The sequence below is a fragment of the Meleagris gallopavo genome, chromosome Z, assembly GCF_000146605.3.
Source record: "Meleagris gallopavo isolate NT-WF06-2002-E0010 breed Aviagen turkey brand Nicholas breeding stock chromosome Z, Turkey_5.1, whole genome shotgun sequence".
Lineage (NCBI taxonomy): Eukaryota > Metazoa > Chordata > Aves > Galliformes > Phasianidae > Meleagris > Meleagris gallopavo.
Window position 1 is genome coordinate 40,169,519 of NC_015041.2, and position 19,786 is coordinate 40,189,304.

Genomic DNA, 19,786 nt, shown 5'->3' on the forward strand with positions numbered 1-19,786 from the left:
AAAAAAAAAAAAAAAAAAAGATACATCACCCACAGTACATAATTTTAATTTGCCTTAGAGCTACCATCAGTTATATCGCAATATGACTGGAGTAATCCTCTTCAGGTTAGAGTTCCTCTGACGTTGATGGAAATCTCTTGCAATTGAGTCATAGGATGGAAAGCCAACATATTTCCACTGCAACTCCCAAATTAAATCTCATGATAGTATATAAACTCTCCGATAAATGCAGAACAAATGATCCTTTAAAAAACGCTATTTATAATATGGAAACTTTCAGTTTGGAAACTAACAGTGACTTACCACCTGTCACTCTCTGTACTTTAATACTCAAGCATGAATAAGGGTATTAAAACTGCACATGCTGAAGGAAAAAGTATTCCTTAATGATGGAAATTTTATAAAAATCTAATGACACTTTTGACCCATAAGTTGTGAAAGGGCATGTTAGTAAGAACAACAACAAACCAGTAGATCAACTGAAACAATAAGCTGGAACTTAAAGGCTTTGCTTAAGACCTCCTGTTTTAATGCTAATTATGGTTTCACACCAAGCAGCTTCATAAGATGCGTCATTACATTCCAGGGGTATTACCTCACCAATTGCCAAAGCAAATGTGCTCAATTTACATTCTACCTCCAACCTAGAACCTAAGCAACAAGCTGAAATACTTCCCTCTTAGAACAAAATCAAAAAGTAAGATAAGCAAAATTTTGCCATAGGTGACACTTCAGAATTGCTATCATCTTCATCAAGGTATTGCTGCGTTCTCAGTATATCTAACAAAAAGTGAATCAAAAGGAAAGAATATGAAACAAATTCAGATGCACAACAATTAGAAGTTTAGTACAGTATCATCAAATAACATCATACGTTTGTTAGTGTGGTGGATGTCTTCTCCTAGCTACAGCTGAAATTTTACTATCTTCATCCAACTTTTCACTGAAGTTCACCAGTGCAACCTTCCATAGCTCAGCTGAAGCCACTGACATCACTACAGACTGATTGCACGACACTGTGTGAACCAGACAGGTTTGGTTATACCAGTTTTCACTTGCAATATATGCTAATTTGGCTGACTTGAAATAAAACAAGCAACTTTGAGAGGTTCGATTTCATGAGATTCGCTGGCAGACAGTGACTACCATCTGGATGCCACAAGGTCAGGAAACTGCTCCCTGTATTTCTTCTCTGACTGTCCTAAAATTACCACTATAAAGAATAAAAACTGTAGTTTAGCATAATAGATCTTGACACCTGTGAAATTTCTGCATTTTCTATTTGTCCAAGTTGATGGTTTGGAAATAGACGTGCACCATCTGCTTGGCAGTCAGCATAAATATCAAATGAGAGGGCCAGCTGAAAAAAAAATCCATTTGTTTATCCATTGCCTTTTTCCTGTTCTGTTAGCATTTCTAAATTGCTGAGAAAAAGAAGAAAAATTAAAATAAAATCCATCAGTTTTTATTACTTGAAACTTATTTCAAACATTAAATTACAGCAGAATACCATACTGATTTTTAAGACTCCGTAACAAACTGTGTCAACCACAGAAATTCTATCACAGTTTGTCAGACTATAAGCAAATATACTATTTTGCCAGAAGAACTGAATAATCCAACAGTAATTCTTTTCACTTTTTAGTGTTCTGTTGTGAATTTCTACCCAGTTTACTGCTTAAAATTAACTTCAAATAGGTAAAAGCTGGCAGCAATATTGGAGTTTTCTCTGCCAGAAGTATATTAAAAAAAAAAAAAAATTGTAAGCAGGCTACACTATTTAACTTAAGACTCTAAGGCACCGCAAGAAGAAACATTTTATAAATCAAGGGCACAGTGTATACAGTAATTCACTTAGGAGTACTGAAGAGAAATATTGTTAAAATCTACCAATTCTTTTTTGGCATGAATTGCAAACAGGCAAGATAGTTTACAAATACCGGTTATAAGCAGTGTTGCTCAAGCTGCCATTCCTATGATCTCAAGCAAACTCTAAAGCATGTTACTTCCTCTCTGAAAAGCTTAAATATGCATCCTTCCTCAACACACCCTTAACTCCGGACAGCTGAATCATTCTCACAGTAGATAAATCTTTAAGACTGCCAATTATTCTGTGGGAGAGAAAAAGGCACAGCACGTGAGAAGGTTCCTTTTGTTTCATTACAGGCACAACAATCTGTTTTTCATTGAGCAGGGTTTTTACTTCTGCATCCACAACATTTTTTTTTAATTATGATTAAAGACAGTAACTTAATCAGGCATAAATCCTGTTCAAGTGAACATAAGAAAATAAAAGGGTTAACTTCTGAAGCACAGAGGCATGTGGGCTCTTAAATACAGCTCTAGAAGACCATTAAAGCACTGACAAATGCAAAATCATTCATTCCTCAAAGATTGCACTATCACAGACTAGGAAAATGAATTGAATGCACCCACCATCATGTTTATTTTGATTAACATGCTCTGTCTAGAATGTAACTATTCAGTTATAAAATGATCTTGACTTTTACTCCAATATCACAGCCATATGCATAGTTGTTCCCAGAGAAACCTGTTGTCTTTGAAATATGCTATTTATTTCAGGAACACTGCAGGCCAACAGCCCAATTTGCTAAGTAAACTGGGAAAAAAAAAATAAGAGCTTGGGACTAATATTAGAAGGGAAATGCACCACTTTTAGAGTTGTGCCAGCTGGCACACAGAGAACGGGGAGAACGTATATAAAGACAAGGATCAGACCCTTCAGAGTACAGAAAAATTTCAGTTTTAAATCTTTAGGTATCAAAACCAAAACTGACCTTGACCAGCTAAACTGCAGCAGAACTAATAGCCATTCACATAGGAACCACCAGCTGCTTTTTAAGTGGTGAATGGGCTGCCTGTACTTTAGTCCACTCAAATGAAGCACATCCAAGCAGCTCACCACTTCCACCCATCTGCTCAAGGAGCTGAACACACTGACAAGGCACAGGACACACCCCTTAGGAAGCTGGAAACAATAAGAGGGGGGGCAGAACACGGGCTTAGCAAAGCAGAGAAGATCCACCAACCAACCTGTGTGCAAAGGAAGGTAGTTAGTGGGAGCAAGCGAGCAGGGATGAAGACAACAGTTCAGAAGACAACAGTCCTCTGGCCAACAGTTATGGCCATGGTCACGTTTAGCCAAAGCAGGCTGGCCATATCCAAGGCATTTCAGCAAAAAGCCTTGCCAGTCAACCCTCCCTTCCCTAGCTTTCCTGTGTCAATGGGAGACACTCATACAGTAACACCACATCAGAAAACGTTCCTCAGTAAACCACAGCCAACTGTGGGCTGGTGTCCAAGCTTCAACTCCAACCTGATTTTTTGTTGTTGTTTTTTATTTTTTCCTGGTGACGACACAACCAGAGCTGCTGTCGTGAAGAGATAATGTGCTTAGGAAAAAGAACAGGGACAAAAATCCATCATTAAAGATAACTTAGGGGAATTATAGGTAGTTCCCAAAATATGGAGGAATGGGAGATTCCCATGCGATGACAAGAATAGCTAAGATGTTTATGCAAAAAGCAAAGAGTGAAGACATCACAAAGAATACAGTTGCTGTGTTCCTCCCATAACCAGCTGTAGCTGCCACCACCAATGACAAGGATCATCAGCCATCACACACAGCTTCCCTGCTGAGGCTTTCTTTTTGTTAATACAGAGTTAATGCTTACTTTGTACTGAATACCTTCTTTACATGACTAATTTCAAGATAGCAGTTTTTTAGACTACAGTGTCACTATAAGACAACGGTAGGTTTGCATGATTGGTTAAAGCTGCTTAAATAGTTGAATGTTCACGCTACAGCTGTCAAAAGGAAGAGAAATCCCTTGTTTTTTTATTTTTTGGCTAATCTGGAGCATATTATTTCAGGAACTGTGAAAATGCCTCAGGCCATAGTTACAGAGAAGACTTTAAACGAAAACTGGTGTTAGTCTGCATAATATTTTGTGCACCTGAAGAAAATATTTACTCAAGTAACAGCCAGATCTGTGGCCACTAAAATGTTGAGGACTCGCACTATGTTCAGTGGAATCCTTGGAAGGCACTCATTATATTTATACTAGATTCTCTTCAACATTTGTGAATAAGACTTACAAAAATAAATACTACATTGAATTTGCAGTAAGATATTCACACAGTCATCAAATTTGCTACAAAATTACTGTCACAGTATGCATTTTCAGTGTTATTTTTACAATGACAATTTACATTTTCATTCATCACACTTGTAATTAATTTTCCCCTATTAAGTATTTAATACCTTTAAAGTGTAAGCATGTGCTCAGGGATTTAATATCTCTGATATAAATCTGTACTCATTCACAAGTCGCATACAACTCACACCAGTGCTTTTTCCAAAACAAGTATCCATGGTACGCTGCATCAGCTTTGTAGTATTTCAGCATCCACATGGTGCACTTTTAGAATGTGCAGTGCTGCACAGAATCAAGATTGGTACCAGGAATGCTTCCTTATCAGGAAAGCAGACATTTCCAAGTGCCAACATTCTTCATTCATATGGAAAGTTTAGTATATAAACAAACACGCATTCCCACACTAAGCAGTCCCAGTCTCTCCCTGCTCATACTGAAGTGTGCCTACATCTAACTACCAGATTATTTAACACACTGAGGAGGTTTTAGTTAATGCAAACTCAATCTGAAGCATTTAAAGTACAGATCACTGTCTAGTTTTCTCTTCTGGAAGAAAATCAAGTGCGACAGCCACTTCAAATACATCCAGAGCTAATTACAGTCTATGGTGTCCCTTCCCCCACACATTAAAAGAACTCTCTCAAGGACTCTATTAAAAGAATGACTCTTTGTTACAGAAGTAAATTTGGGTACTTCCTAATCCTGAGATAATTAAAATTTGCTAAGGCAAGAAGGTACTAGCTCTATAAACAGTTTACTGAAGAAACACCCTCCACATTCTGAGTAGCAACTACAGTGTTTTCCCCTGACATACACAGGCATTTTTCCTAATCAAATAAAAGTATTCAATGTCAACCAGAGGCAAAGTGCAATTGTTGATGTATCCATAATATATACACTGGAGCACAACTTACTTAAACCCTACTCTTCAGACACACACCTCTTGGAGAAATTGCTTTTTGAAAAAAGTTCAAACTGTAAATTACCTCTGACAAGCTGACTTTCATTTTATCTTCTAATGTAAGACAACCAGAGATGCCACTTAAAATTATATTTAAAAGATTTTATCTCTTGCCCCTAAGTGACCACATTGCCTGGACTATGCCAAATCCAATATACAAGCCATTCCTTATTATTTCTAACCTGCCATTTATTTTACAACAACAGAAAACCCAATCTGAAGTATGGGAAAATGAAAATGATCACTTGGAAAGGTGGGATAAGAAGACTTCTGGAGCAAAAAACACCAAGAAAAATAACATTAAAGTCACACTAAAATTGCAGAGAACAAACCCAAAGAATTAAGATCCAAGTTATCTCTGAGGAAACAAGCAGCAGAAACTGGCCCATTTTGAGATTACCTCAGTGGGAATATAATCTTCCAGAGTATCTAATTTTAGGAATGAAAAGAAACTTTATAGCATTACTACCTAGGATACTGTTATAATCTTATATACCATTAACTGAAAGATAACCTTATCCACAGAAATTACACTGTAAATAGAGATTAATAAAACTCTAGTACATTTCTTATAAATTTCAATTCTAGTTTACAAAAATTTATAAATTCAATTGAATTTCTAGGATATCTCAAAATATTTTTGTTGTTTCTATAGATACTGATGAGCTTTCAGAAACCCAAATCAAGCAAAATGGAGAGCAATAAATATTGGCTTAGTTTTTAGGTGACTTTGGCAAGCCCTCACTCAATACTTTTCAAGATGAGGGAAGTGCAGAGCTAGACATCACAGTTGGAAATAAAACTTGGAGGTTCTTTGCACCTCCATTATGTGAATTTGTGTTACCAGATCACAAGCATAGACATTAAATCGAATTTGATCATCAAAAGAAATGGAAGTTGTTACTCCTGCATTTGATTTTCCAAATAATGGAATAGAAAATCAAATAGTTACATACACAGCTGAGCAAGATTTCTTGGGCATATTTCTTCACTTATTCTGTGATACAATGCACCGTATTTAGGGAGTCTGGACTCACTGTGTCACAACAGAGCAGAAGCTATTGCATGCATATGATACAGTTCCGTCAATTATAAGAATGCTGTAAAAAACATTCAGCAGAAACAGCGCCAAAAGAACAAGAACCATGAAGTGAGATTGATAAGATATTCCTTTCTATACCATCTTACTTCTCAGTTTTGTCTGAAGGCCAGACACCTGACAGGTGGTTGCAGCCAGAGACATAAAAACTGAGAAGTTTGTTCAGCCACATTCTGAGGCTTAATATGTACCAGGCGTTTGCATCTGAAACATAATTATTTGCAGCCAGATAATTTGCAGCATAAAAGGTATTTATTAAAATACACAAATGAAATAGAATAACAGAATCATAAAGGTTAGAAAAGACCTCTAAGATCATCAAGTCCACCTGTGCACCTACCACCAATACTGTCCACTGAAGTATGTCCCTATGTACCATATCTACACATTTCTTGAACACCTCCAAAGATGGTGACTCAATCAGAAGAAGTTATTTTTAACAACTAACCTGCACATCCCCTGGCACAATTGATGCCATTCCCTTTCATCCTACCTCTTAACTAGAAAAAGAGGCCAACTCCAGCCTCACTACAACCTTTCAGGCAGTTGTAGAGCTCTGTAAAGAGTCCTGCGTGCCTCCTCCAGATTAAACAACTCAGTTCCCTCAGCCACTCACCTCATAAGACTTGTGCTCCAGACCTCTCACAAGCCTCACTGCCCTCCTCTGGACACTCCAGGGCCTCAATGTCTTTCTTGTAGTGAGGGGCCCAAAACTAAACACAGTACCGAAGGTGAAGACTCACCACCACTGAGTACAGGGGGACAATCACTTACCTCTCTGCTCCTGCTGGACCACTCTATTTCTGATATATGCCAGAATGCCACTGACCTTCTTGGCTACCTGGGCACACTGCTGCATCCCCCTCACCTGACCAATACCCCCCGACCCTTTTCCTCCAAACAGTCTCCCAGACTCTCTGCCCCAAGCCTGTAGCGCTGCATGGGGCTTTTGTGATCACAGTGCAGCACCTGGTAAGTGGTCTTTTTGAACTTCATCCTATCAGCCTCAGCCCAGTGACCCAGGCTGTCCAGGTCACTCTGTGACTTTCCTTCCCCCAAGCACATAAACACTTCATCTTAACTTGGTGTCATCTGCAAACTTACTGACGGTGCACTCAATTCCTTCATCCAAATAATCAATAAAGATATGATCAACATATCAACCAGTCGCCAGCTGAATTTAATGCCATTCAACACCACACTCTGGACCAAGCCCTCCAGCCAGTTCTTCACCCAGCAGCAGAGAATGTACCTGTCTAGACCACAGGCAGCCAGCTTCCCCAGGAGAATGCTGTAAGAGAAAGTGTCAAAGGCTAGGTAGACTACGTCAACAGCCCTTCCGTCATCCATCAAGCAGGTCACTTGGTAATAGAAGAACATCAGGTTGGCCAAGCAGGACCTGCCCTTCATGAAACCATGCTGGCTGGGCCTGATCCCCTGACTGTCCTGCACGTGCCGTGTGATCTCACTCAAGATGATCTGAGAGGCTGCATTTAAGGTAAAAAGGAATAATGGCTGAAAAGGATATGTTTAAACCAATAGTAGGTGAGGATTTATTCCTAGGAATGATAATTAGGAAGGAAACATTCCTAATGTTTTTAATTGTCCTAAATTACTTTGTTCATATCGTCCATACTGTAACTTTTTCTGAATAACCAGATAGGAATAATCCAGCATTAATAAGCTAGTTATTTATGTATTCATATAAATCCTTGTCTGCTGCTTTTTCAACTTACAGCTTAATTAGGAGAAAAATAATAAAGACTACAAGAACTTTTAATTCTGGTAATATCTCCACTTGTTGAGAAATGCTCGATGCAAAAGCAAGAATAGCCCTCCTTTTTTTTTCCCTTTCCCCTCTTTCTTTAATGTATTAACAATCCATATGGCAGAAGAAAGAAGCCTCAATTATTGCCAGTGAGAAACAGACTCAGAAATCCATGGTTGGAGTAAAAAAGTAAACTGTGGTGCAATAATGGAAAACATACACCCATCAATTCAAAAAGCAACCAAAAAAAGAAAAAAAAAAAATACATTCTTAATACAGGGAACCATGTATATTTTCTGTCCTGTAAATTTTTTATATCACTTCAAAAATAAAGCATAGAAAATGTGGTGGTTTTTTGGGGGGGGGTTCTTTGTTGCTTGCTAGGATTTTACCTATTTGTTTTTTCCCCTTAAAGTATAAGCCTTCTTTTTAAAATGCATTGCCTGTTCCTTCTCCCTTCATCTTCTTCTTGCAGAATGAAACTTTTATGGTTGCAAAGACAATGTTCCAAAGAACAAATGCTATCTTTTTATCCTGAGTTAACAACTGAGATAGTACTTAGGACACCAAGTAAATTTACAGTTGCTGTCTGCAACCGCGTTGGCACTGAATCTAACAGGAATCAAGCCATTTTCCCAAAGCTTTTAAAAGTTGCAAAGGAGTGTGAAATTGCAGCTTTAGTTATTCTCTAAGGAGAAACAACCAAAATATACAGGGAGCAGTAAGGCCTTTCCTGCGTGATCTCCCTGTGTAGGATACAGATCCTACACAAGCTGGCTACAGGTGAAGAACTGCTTCCCGCTCACCTTAATGGACACACTGTTTACAATTTTGCTAGGAAATCAACATCTGACAAAAACTCCTCTGCTCACAGAAATGAAATTGTTGAGGCTAGGTATAGAGAGGGCCAAGAGTACATCCCAACTGGCCTTCAAAAACAGGTTTTATGCCTTTAGATGCATAAGGATAATTCCTAATTAAATTCACACAACTCGTGTTCACAACTAATTCAAGATTTCTGTATAACTAAGAAGAAAAATGAGTTTGAGGTATACTATCTATAATCCAGCTGACTAGCTCTATGGCAACTAAATCAAGAAAACAAGCTTTTGATATTTACAGTTCACAAGCATTTGGAAAGAAACTTTTGAAAAAGAAGTATGGAAGAGGGAACAAAAGGAAGAGAGGCTCCAGCATAAAGAGGGAGCTAATTAATCTGATACAGTGTTGTTTCCATCTATTCATTTATTCATATTTGGGTGTGAATCTATTAAATTTTTAAAAAGCAAAGTTTGCTCTGTCTTGTATCAGTTTTCACACATGAATATACTCCATTTTGTCCTCTGTCATGAAAGCAGATCTCACGTACCACAAAATCTGCAGGTTTAAGCATAATATATATCAGGTAATTAAAATTATAGAAGAAAAAAAGTATGGTTCAGCATATGTATGTATCTTCAAGATGTTATTTAAAATCCACAGAACCACAAGGGTGTCACTGTTTCCTCAACGGACTTCATCCAACAGTTTCTAAAGCACAGTTTCTCAAATTTAGGAAGACATGCTAGAGTGGTATGAACACAGTTCCAGAGGTAAGAAAAACTAATCATAGTGAAATCAACTGACCTTAACAAATTTAACTGGAAGATTAAAGGAAGTTTTTAAACAGTTGGAAGACCAAAACATTGTATGGCACATGACACACATGTGAATTCTTCCAGGAAAAAGGAAATGTTATAGAATCATAGAATCACAAGGTTGGAAAGGACCTACAAGGGATTACCTCCCTGCTCCTGCTGGCCACAGTATTTCTAATGCAGGCCAGAATGCCACTGGCCCTCATGGTCACCAGGGCACACTGTCGGCTCATGTTCAGCTGAGCATCAACCAACACTCCCAGGTCCTTTTCCTCTTCACAGTCATCCAGCCACTCTGCCCCAAGCCTATAGCACTGCATGGGGTTGTTGTGGCCAAAGTGCAGGACCTGGCACTTGGCTTTGTTGAACCTCATCCCATTCACCTCAGCCCAGTGATCCAGCTTATCTAGATCCCTCTAAAGGCCTCCCTATCCTCAGGCACATCGACACTACCTCCCAATTCAGTGTCATCCATAAATTTACTCAGTTTGTACACTCAATCCCCTAATCTAGGTTATCAGTAAAGATACTAAATAAAATGGGCCCCTGTACCGACTCCTGGGGGACACCACTTGTAACGAGTCACTGGACTTAATTCCATTAATCACTACCCATTGGGTATGGCCCTCTAGCCAGTTTCTTACCCAAAGAAGGGTATACCTGTCCAGGCCACGGGCAGCCAGATTCCCCAGGAGAATACTGTGAGAGACTGTGTCAAAGGCTTTGCTGAAGTCTAGGTAGACTACATCAACAGCCTTTCCCTCATCTACCAGTCTGTTCACCCAGTCATAGAAGGAGATGAGGTTGGTCAAGCATGACCCACCTTTCATGAACTCGTGCTGGCTGGGCCTGATCCCCTGGATGTCATGCACATGCCGTGTGATCTCACCCAAGATGATTTGCTCCATAACTTTCTCTGATACCGAAGTCAGGTTGACAGGCCTGTAGTTTCCCTGATCCTCCTTATGGCCTTGTAGATGGGAGTCAAGTTAAAAACAAATCAGATGAGCAAAATAAAGTAATTAATTAAAATTAAGCTCATTCAGTAGCATACCTATAGGAGAGAGAAACTCAGAATGTTAAAAAATACCCTTATACTAACCTGCTACACATACTTACAGACAAACTAAGTCAGCCTTGCAGCCAAGCAGAAGCAGCACAATAGAAGTCAATGGATAATGTGATAAGTACACATGATCAGAATAGTCAGATGTCTTGGATGCTACGATTATAATAAAATGAAGGAAAATAAGAACACCCCAAACGTCTCAAGTACTTAAACTGTGCTGAACTCTATCAAAGATTTTGCAATCAAGGAATTGCTACTTTGAAAAAACAAAATTGGAATTTATGGAAAAGAAAAAAGCAGTTTCTCAAGCATATAAAGCCATCACATCTGATAAGACTCACGCTACCAAAAATTAAATTCTTGTGTGATGTCAGAGGCAGATGTTGGTGGTAAAAAAAACAATACAGGTTGAACCTTCCCACTAATACTCCATTAACTGTCATTGTCACGTGACAGATGGCAGTAGAGGGGAAGTCTGACAGAACCGTGTCTGACACAAAAGAGCATATGAAGTAAAGGTGTAATGATGTAATGAATTCCTGCATGCAGAAAGAATGGCCCCATTGACACTGACCAATGCCTGCTGAATGTTTCTGGAGCCCAAACAGGAAGATGAAAGCACAGTAAGGCAGTGGAAAGTGGCACAGTTCAGCAGTGGCAACAGTGGGTCACCTCTGCTGGTCCAGATTTTGACAAGTGCAGAATGCAAGCTCTTGCTCTTGCTGGCAAAAATGCAGAGCTAATGGTAGTGACCATGCCAAAAAATAGTGTTTCATAGCTGAGAATGTGCTCTGTCAAATGGTGTTATTCCACTCTTCATACTTTTTGTAATTTCAATGGAAATAAATAAGAGGTTTTATTTACAAATACTTGTGTATCATTAAGCCTCCAGACCAGGTTTCAGTTCCTACACCCCAAGAAAACTAGAAAACTGCTTTGTTCAGCCAGTACTGGTAATGGCCTGCATAGCTGAAGAGGTTTATAAATCCATTTTCCTAGGCATTATTAACTTTCTGAAACAGCCTGCAAACTGTAATTAGAGTTTTCCAGGAATGAATCTTCTAACTCTGTTTTCCCGTTGTTCCTTTGACAGGATTAAATACATTTCAAAGCAGAATGCAGAATGAAAGCATGTGATGGAAAGTCCAATGAAGGCTTCCAAAATAACAAAGTAGACATGCTAATTGAATATGAAATGCAAAACTGTTTATTAAAGAAATATGGACTATGACATTTGAATGTGTCTAAGAAACAGAGCCAACAATGTGGCAGCTTCTCACTTCCAATTTTAGACAAAAGGTTGTTATAAGCTTTCTGACACTGAAATGAAGCATAACTGCTTTGCACACTGTAATCTTTGGGGAAAAAGGGGCTTCAAAGAAGACTCCTTCACTCACTGCTCCCTGTAGACTTCACACAGCAGGGCATCTCCAGGCCCTCCCTCAGCACCAGGTCACAGTGCAGGCCAGAAGGAGCATGGCTGTGACTGGGAGTGGGAGCAGAGCCCCAGCTGCTCCCTCTTGCCCGGCACTGGGCACCAGCAGCCTCACTCTGGGCTGGTTCATGTCACCCACCTCTTGCAATGAGCGATGGAAAAAGCCTGTCCTGTGTCCCCAGCTCATGGAATTTTTTAAATTGTTTAAAATGCCTCAGAGACAACTCCAAGGATGTGCAGCATGTCTTCTCCAGCAGCATATACCATCCTTAATTGCAAAAGGAACAAATGCCTTTGGCTGCCACTGCCTATGAGCAATAGCTGTGGCTGCCACAGCTGTTAGCATAGCGTTTGCAGCCCTGAAGGTATCTCCTGCTGATGCAGCGATGTAGGTATGGGGCTCAGGATGATGGACACCGGGATCTTGCAAGTAACAGATGCTTTCTCCCTCACCAAGCAGCACAATACATGCATCTATTGCTAGGAAAGTGTCACCGTTTCAGCGTGGTTCTGCAACTAAAAGAAAGGAGGAAGGGGGAAGATAGGAAGATGAGCCTAAACACAAAATTAGAGTCAAAAGCAGCCAAGTGGTATGCCACAAATTACATTGCTAACGTCTCTTCTCCAATCCTTTGGCCACAGAATGCAGGCCACAGTTTGCTTTCACCAGGAGGGTTGTACAGTATACCTGGAACCATTTGCCCCAGGGATGGAAACATAGTTCCAATCATTTGCCAGGGGTTGATCCAAACTGCACCAGAACAGAGCAGTGCTGCCAAGTGCCTGCAGTACATTGACGACACTTCTCTGTGGGGCAGTAGCACAGAGGAAGTTTTCTAGAGAGGAGAGAGAATAATCCAGAACCTTCTGCAAGCTGGTTTTGCTATTAAGCGAAACAAAGTAAAAGGACCTGCACAGTAAATTCAGTTCCTAGGTATAAAGAGGCAAGATGGTGCTGTTGCATCCCAAGAGATGTGGTCCACAAAATTACTGCTATGTTCAACCACTAATACATGACACAATCTACGAGCTAACAGAGAAAACTAATTTACTAAATATGATAGTGGAATGCAAGATAGCACAATATAATACGATATAATTGAAATTGAAGCTAATGAATAAAAAAAATAGAGAGTGTGTCCAAAAACCAAAGGCCTTTCTCTAAAGCTGAAGGAAAGATGGCTAAGGAGCACACACTGCAGAGACAAGCAGAAAAAAGATAGTCTCTTGACTCGCAAACAGTTTTATCTTTTCCATCAACTGGAAAATGGAAATGGAATAATGAAGTCTTCTGGGAGCTGTAGCTCATCTCTTCTGAGAAAGGTAAACTGAACTACTGACAATCCATGGGACTGAAGCATTATCTCTTTAACTCCCAGTGCACTACATGATGCTATGATGTGGAATACCGATAATAAAAATCATAAAACCATGACAGAAAGCAAAATCCAGTATCACCCCCCACTAAACCTCCCATCAATATAAAAAAAGACTGCAGAACTAGATGATCAGATGGAATGGCATGACAAGGAAGAGGTGAAGGATGCCAATACAATTTGGTTTTGAGATCTCCAAACTTTAGGGAAGAAGCAACTTAAATGGGTTATATATGAGAAATATAATATTGAGAAATATACATTTGCTTCCCTAGCAATTGTGAGCAGGAAGCAGCATTTGGATCTTGGATTCATTGAGTTAAAGGAAAAAGCAGTGTGCAGCAAATAAGTGAGCACAAGAAGCTGTCATCCTTTAAAGGCACATGCAGAGCAGTCTTCAAAGTACAGAAAAATAGAAAGAAAAACCACATAGGCTAATATGCAAGATAACTAATGCCTGTAAGCACCAAATCAACAGAACTGAGTACACCGATCATTTTACAGCACAAAACAATGTCTAAACTGCATTTAAGAAATACTAATTTTTCATTATTATCTTTGTTACTATTTAACCAGAAAATCATGCTTTTCCTAGAACTCTTAACTGTGTTTCCCTACTTGGCAAAAGGCCTTGCAGAGGATTAAAGATCTGACTCTGAACTTAGGGTAGAGTTTTGCTGCAGTGCTTCCAGATAACTGCCATAAAATCTGTTCAATTTGGTCTTCGCTGTAGTGAACAAAAAAGCTTTTACTCACTTTATTTTAAAGTTGGCAGTCACAATATATTTAAGGAACAAATTCTAAAAAGAAGACTTTTTTGAAAAAAAATCTCTGTGAGACAATTATGAAATTGCATGCAGTTGTCAAATGAGAGGTAGCACCTTTATCATAATCACAGATCAATGACAGTTCCTCTAATTTTCCTACATAAAGTATGTTCTGTATAATGCCACCCACGGATCCTTTTAAAGAAAAAATTATATCTGACAACTGCTTTCACTTTACATATGAAATTATTAAAGTCTGTAATTATTGCTGAGAACTTATAATCATCAAAAATTTGTCGCTTGCATTCATATGGTCCCCAGATTTCCCTCATTCTCATCATCTTCTCATCTGCACTACTACACTATTTTCAATTTTGAGGCAAAGAAATAACATGTAATATTATTTTAAGACACTTTGTATTTAAATCAGACTAGCTTGAGAGGGTTTCTCCTTTTGAGAAAAAAAAAAAGTCATTTTAATCCTTTTGCAGTTCTATTTTTCTTTAGACTTGAAATTGATTTAAAAAGAACAAAAAAAAAACCAATGCTCTGTCCAAACTTCTGTTCTTCTCATGATTCTCACATCTTTTCATATCATCCTAAAATAATGCACTCCTACAATAGAGAATGTTTGTATCAGTCCTGACATGCATCTACTTTCTACTTGGCCCAGCCCCAGCAAACACAGTTGTGCTCTACTACACATCATTTCTCCCCATACCTCTCTTTTCCTTTGGGTAACATTCTTCATTTCAAGACATACCTTCTGCTACAACACAAGACCCTCAGCTTCTGTAAGGTTTAAATCAGAGGTTTAATAATTGGCTTACAGGCAGAATTTTGGTTTAGATCACAGGTACTTCATCCAAATCAGCTGCAGATCTAAGCCTGGCTAATTGACTTAGCATGTTATTGAAAGTCTTATCTATTGCTTTTTAAAACACTCATACCTGAGAGTATGTTTTAGGATCAATGGTTCATCAAGTTTTGTCAGTTTGTATACGGTATTTAGCAAAAATAATGACAAGATAAGTAGGTAAAACATCAAGTAAATATTACTTCCACTACAACTTCACCATTTGAGCACTGAGCCCAGCACCACCAGCATGACAGGGAACTGAGATGATTTTTCAGTGCATGAGTATCATCTCACTTGCAAGCCAGAAGTGATACAAGTGTTCTTCTAATAATGTTAATAATAATTTGTAGTTGTGACTTCTTACAAACCTTCTGCCACCAAACACCCCCTAAAAAAAAAAGAAAAAAAAAAATTCACCGCTAATTCTCCCTATTTCCCTACTTTAGAGAGTAGAAATACTTAAAATCTGTGTACAGGCATGATGAGTTTGATCTAAAAAAAGGGTTACTCTTACTTTAGATGCTAAGCCACATATACACTCTTAGCAATGTATTAAATTAAGTGCACTTCTGGGGCTCTGATTTGAACCCACCATACCGAGGCCCTAAAGGTGAGACTTGAAATTCATGTTACATCTGTCCTCTGTCTAGGAAATTACTGACCGTACATCTGTTTTAAATAGAATGTTCTCATAAGCCAAAGACATGCCTCCCTCAGCTGTATCCCATCTTTTTGGAGAGCTATTCCATGGTAGGAAAGACAATATCCACTAACTGTAAACATAATGTACAGTTCCATAGATATTTTTAGACACAGTCATACTGGCAGATGTACACCATGTTAGCTGAAGAACCTGAGGAATATTCTAAAGAAGAGATTTTGAAAACATCTGAAGAAAGTCAGAACAACCCTGAGACTGTTTTGATGGCAGAAGCATCGAAAAGAAGGAGGAAAGGAGGGAAGGAGGGAAGGAAGGGGAAATGTTTGTCACCTTTATGAAGTATACAGGAACAGATTACAAAATGATACTGGACATTACTGCATGACAGAACTCCAGAATAGAGCACATGTATAACCAATCCCTTCTGCACATCATACGCTGACATCTCAAGAAGAAAAGAATCAGTTCTGGAGTTTCTTGGGAGTGAGGAGTTTTACAGCGCATTCTAAAATGTGATGAAAACTCCCAGAAGTGAATAAAGAATGTGCTACTAATCCTTTCTTTTTCTAGGCTATAATGTCTTCACGGTTACACTGTATCCCAAAATTAAACAGAAGCTCTGTTTTTTCCACCCATACTTCCATTTCTGATAATAATAAAATCTTTAAAATACTCATAAGATCTTAATTCACGTGGAAAAGAAGTGCTCATGAAACTGTCATGTTTACAAAGTAAATAAATAAATAAATAATGCTTAGGAGAGTCAACTTATACTAACACTTACATGACACTATTGTGATGATGTAGGTAGGGCACCGAAGAAATTTTAAAATTTCCTTAATAACTCGTCCAAATTAATAAATGAGATGTCTCTCACAGCTGTATTTTGAGTTGTGTTTTTCAGTATCAAAAATTTTGAATCTCAGGGGGAAGCAAAATCCTTTTTCCAATCTTTTCTTAAAGCTTGTTGCCACTACTACCCTAAAGGCTGAATGTCATTACTAGAGCAAAAGATACTTGGCATTAGCCACAGGAACTACCATGCATATTTTATGCATAATGCAAAAAGCAGATGGGCAAAACTGGCACCAGAAGCTACCGACAAGTGAGACAGAAACTGTATGCAGACATCGGGGACTGAGATGAAGAACTCCTATTTTTGAGATGCAATTATCTGTTCTGCGGGACTTCATCCATGAGGCAGGCTAGCAGCCACACACGTCTTGCAAAGTTGGTACTTGATTTGCACATTAGACACAGTAGCTGGCCGAACAAACAAAGCAACGTTGAGTCAGCTTGTCAGACAGCTTGGTCAGAGTAGGACACATTCATCGCCTTGGCCTGCTTTTTTAACCAAACAAGATTTGCACAAGAATAGACGACAGGGCTCGCCATTCTTTACAAGGACAGCATTGCTTGTAGCATTTTCCAAGATAAAGAAACTTCAATATTTGGCAAGCCAAACTTCAGTTCGCTGCCTAATGGAAATCTCTTTTGATCACTGCAGTAACTGACACATGAGTTCTTGTTAATACAAAGAATGGTAAGTGCTTTTTGCCTTGAGAAGTCAATAAAAACAATCTTATCACCAAATCGTTAAACAACTGCAAATATTTAGGATCCTAAGAAAAAAAGAAATTCCTTTTTTTTTTTCCCCCAATTCATTACATAAACACATCAAGGCGCACTACAGTTCTTTTGCCTCATAAAATCTTTAATACTTTATTTTCTTGTCAGAGATAACATTTTTTTCACTCAAGTTAAACAAAAACCTACTGGTTCTTGTTCAGATAAATTATCAAAATTCCAACCCTGATGTCTGCCTTTAATCAGAGCAGCCAGCCAAAAGACTTTTGATGTGCATTTTCTCGTGCCAATTAACACTAACTTTTGTTATGTAAGGGAAAATTACAATGAAGTCAAGAATAAAAAATCAGTTATATTTGCTCTGCATTATATGAAATTGCTGAAAATTTATCAAAACACTTCCAAAATAAAACTAAATAAAAAAGATTTTTATTTTTACAGCATCCAAATGTAAAATGTAAAAGAAACTGGAGTTTACAATATAGTAAAGTTATCATGGATTATACACAAAAGCTACACAGATTAAGTAAAGAACTTTCCCTGTTCTATCACTGGTACAAAAACAGCCAGGTCACACACCTAAGCAGATCTTCCCACTGACGTGAAAACCTCAGTAGCAGTTTGACCTCTGGCAGTTATTGTAAAACAGTGGACAGTGCAACTCCAAACATTGCTCTGGAAGGTTTCCATGTTTTGAAAACAAACCTTTTTCTTGTTTTCTTGCCACCACAAATGAAATAAAAAGACAAGTAAGTACATTCTTCTCTTAAATGAGCATGTCATCTGCTAAATTAACAAGAAGTTAGTTCTTCTGAACGGAATGGTGCCAACGGACAACTGCCAAACTCAGGAAGACTCAGGACTTCCTTTTAAAGACTGAAAATACTTTCAGGTCATTGTAGTACTTACAAACTTTGAATCAACGCTGAGGGATTGGAATTTTTAACATACTGGTGTATGAAATATCAAAATTAACAATAAAGTGTAAGCATAATATATTAGTTTCTCAGTTTGAAAACAGAAATGGCTGGCTAGCTAAAAAACTGCCAGAACTATGTTACTAACATAAATAGATTAGTCACAACAAATACACCAGCTTCTTCATTTTGATCCCATTTGTACTTCTATCACAGAATGCTGAACATGACTTTTACAAAGCTCCCACCATCTACAGATGATGACTTTTCAATACCTCCCATCATCACCACCTATTATCATCTAGGGGTGTATTACCTCATAACACTAAAAATCACCCCTTGGACAAGAAACTTCCTGCCTACTTGCACACAGACTCTCTCAATAGATGGTTGGACATCACAGAACATAAAGCAGTACACAACTGCTGGGGCAAGATGGACAGCATAGCTTTAAGCATGAAGGAAACAGATTTAAAAGCAAGGTAGTGCTCATTTTTTGTAGGTTTAGGCAGAGCTTCAAAAGATCGCAGAGGAAAACTGCGTCACATTCCTGCATTGTTTGTATGAGAAATGGCTGCCTATATTCCTTTTTTGCCATTTTTAAATGATCCTCAGGAAAAAGCAGTTTCTATTCAGAGCTAAACCTTGAGAAACACTAATTCACTCCTTCACAACCGTATCAGTATCACATACGCTGCCTTTTTTAACCTCATCAAAGAGGGTATAATTAATAAGACGTGATGGATTCCTGTGTTTCAAAAGCACCTAGCTCAGAATGCACTACTCAAACAGGAACAATACTCACAGCAATAGTAAAAGAGAAGTCTGGTAGACTGCTGGTAACTAAGCAACCAGAAGGCAAGCCGTGTTCAATGTTTCACTCTGAGGTTTTCTTTAGAAGAGAAGAAGCTGTGATGTTACATCTACATCTAAATAATGTCCCTAAAACGTCAACAACAAAACAGAAAAGTGATCAGTAAAAGTTAAAGTAAAAATTATTAAATATGTATATCAAACACCAGGTCACAGGTGATCATTTAGCAGAGCAACCAACATAACTCGCTCAATCTGAGTTAAAACTATTCCAGCCCATAAAACCAATCAGATGGTGTCACAGTAATCTGAGAACCCCAGGAAATGCCAGAGTTGTCAAACCACCTTCTCAATAACATTCCCCCCTCCCCTGCCCCCTCCCAATTAGAAACTGGATACACTAAGTCGGTATTTGGCAAAATTCCCCGCTTCAAATGACAGCAGAGAAACAAGAGAGAGGCACTCTTTCATCTCCTCTACTAGTAACAAGACCAAATAATTTCAGATGAGTGGAATCAGTACCTCACCACAGAGAAATAACAAGGAGATTTTACGTGAAGTATTAAATTAATTCCCCAGCAAAGTAGTTTAATGAGAAATCATAGAATGAGTTCTCAAATGAGAGAAAAAAATCCAATAAGGGAGAGAATTAAAAAAAA

At 38.4% G+C, this 19,786-nt stretch overlaps 1 protein-coding gene across 1 annotated transcript in view; it reads right to left on the reverse strand.

The window, feature by feature from the left end:
- Positions 1 to 19,786, reverse strand: part of ROR2 (receptor tyrosine kinase like orphan receptor 2) — a gene marked incomplete at its 5' end in the record, with an annotated part of 178,040 nt that overhangs the window by 87,413 nt on the left and 70,841 nt on the right. Inside the window, 1 exon segment of the mRNA XM_031557420.1 lies at positions 7,343 to 7,529. Coding sequence (XP_031413280.1) covers positions 7,343 to 7,529 — 187 coding nt within the window.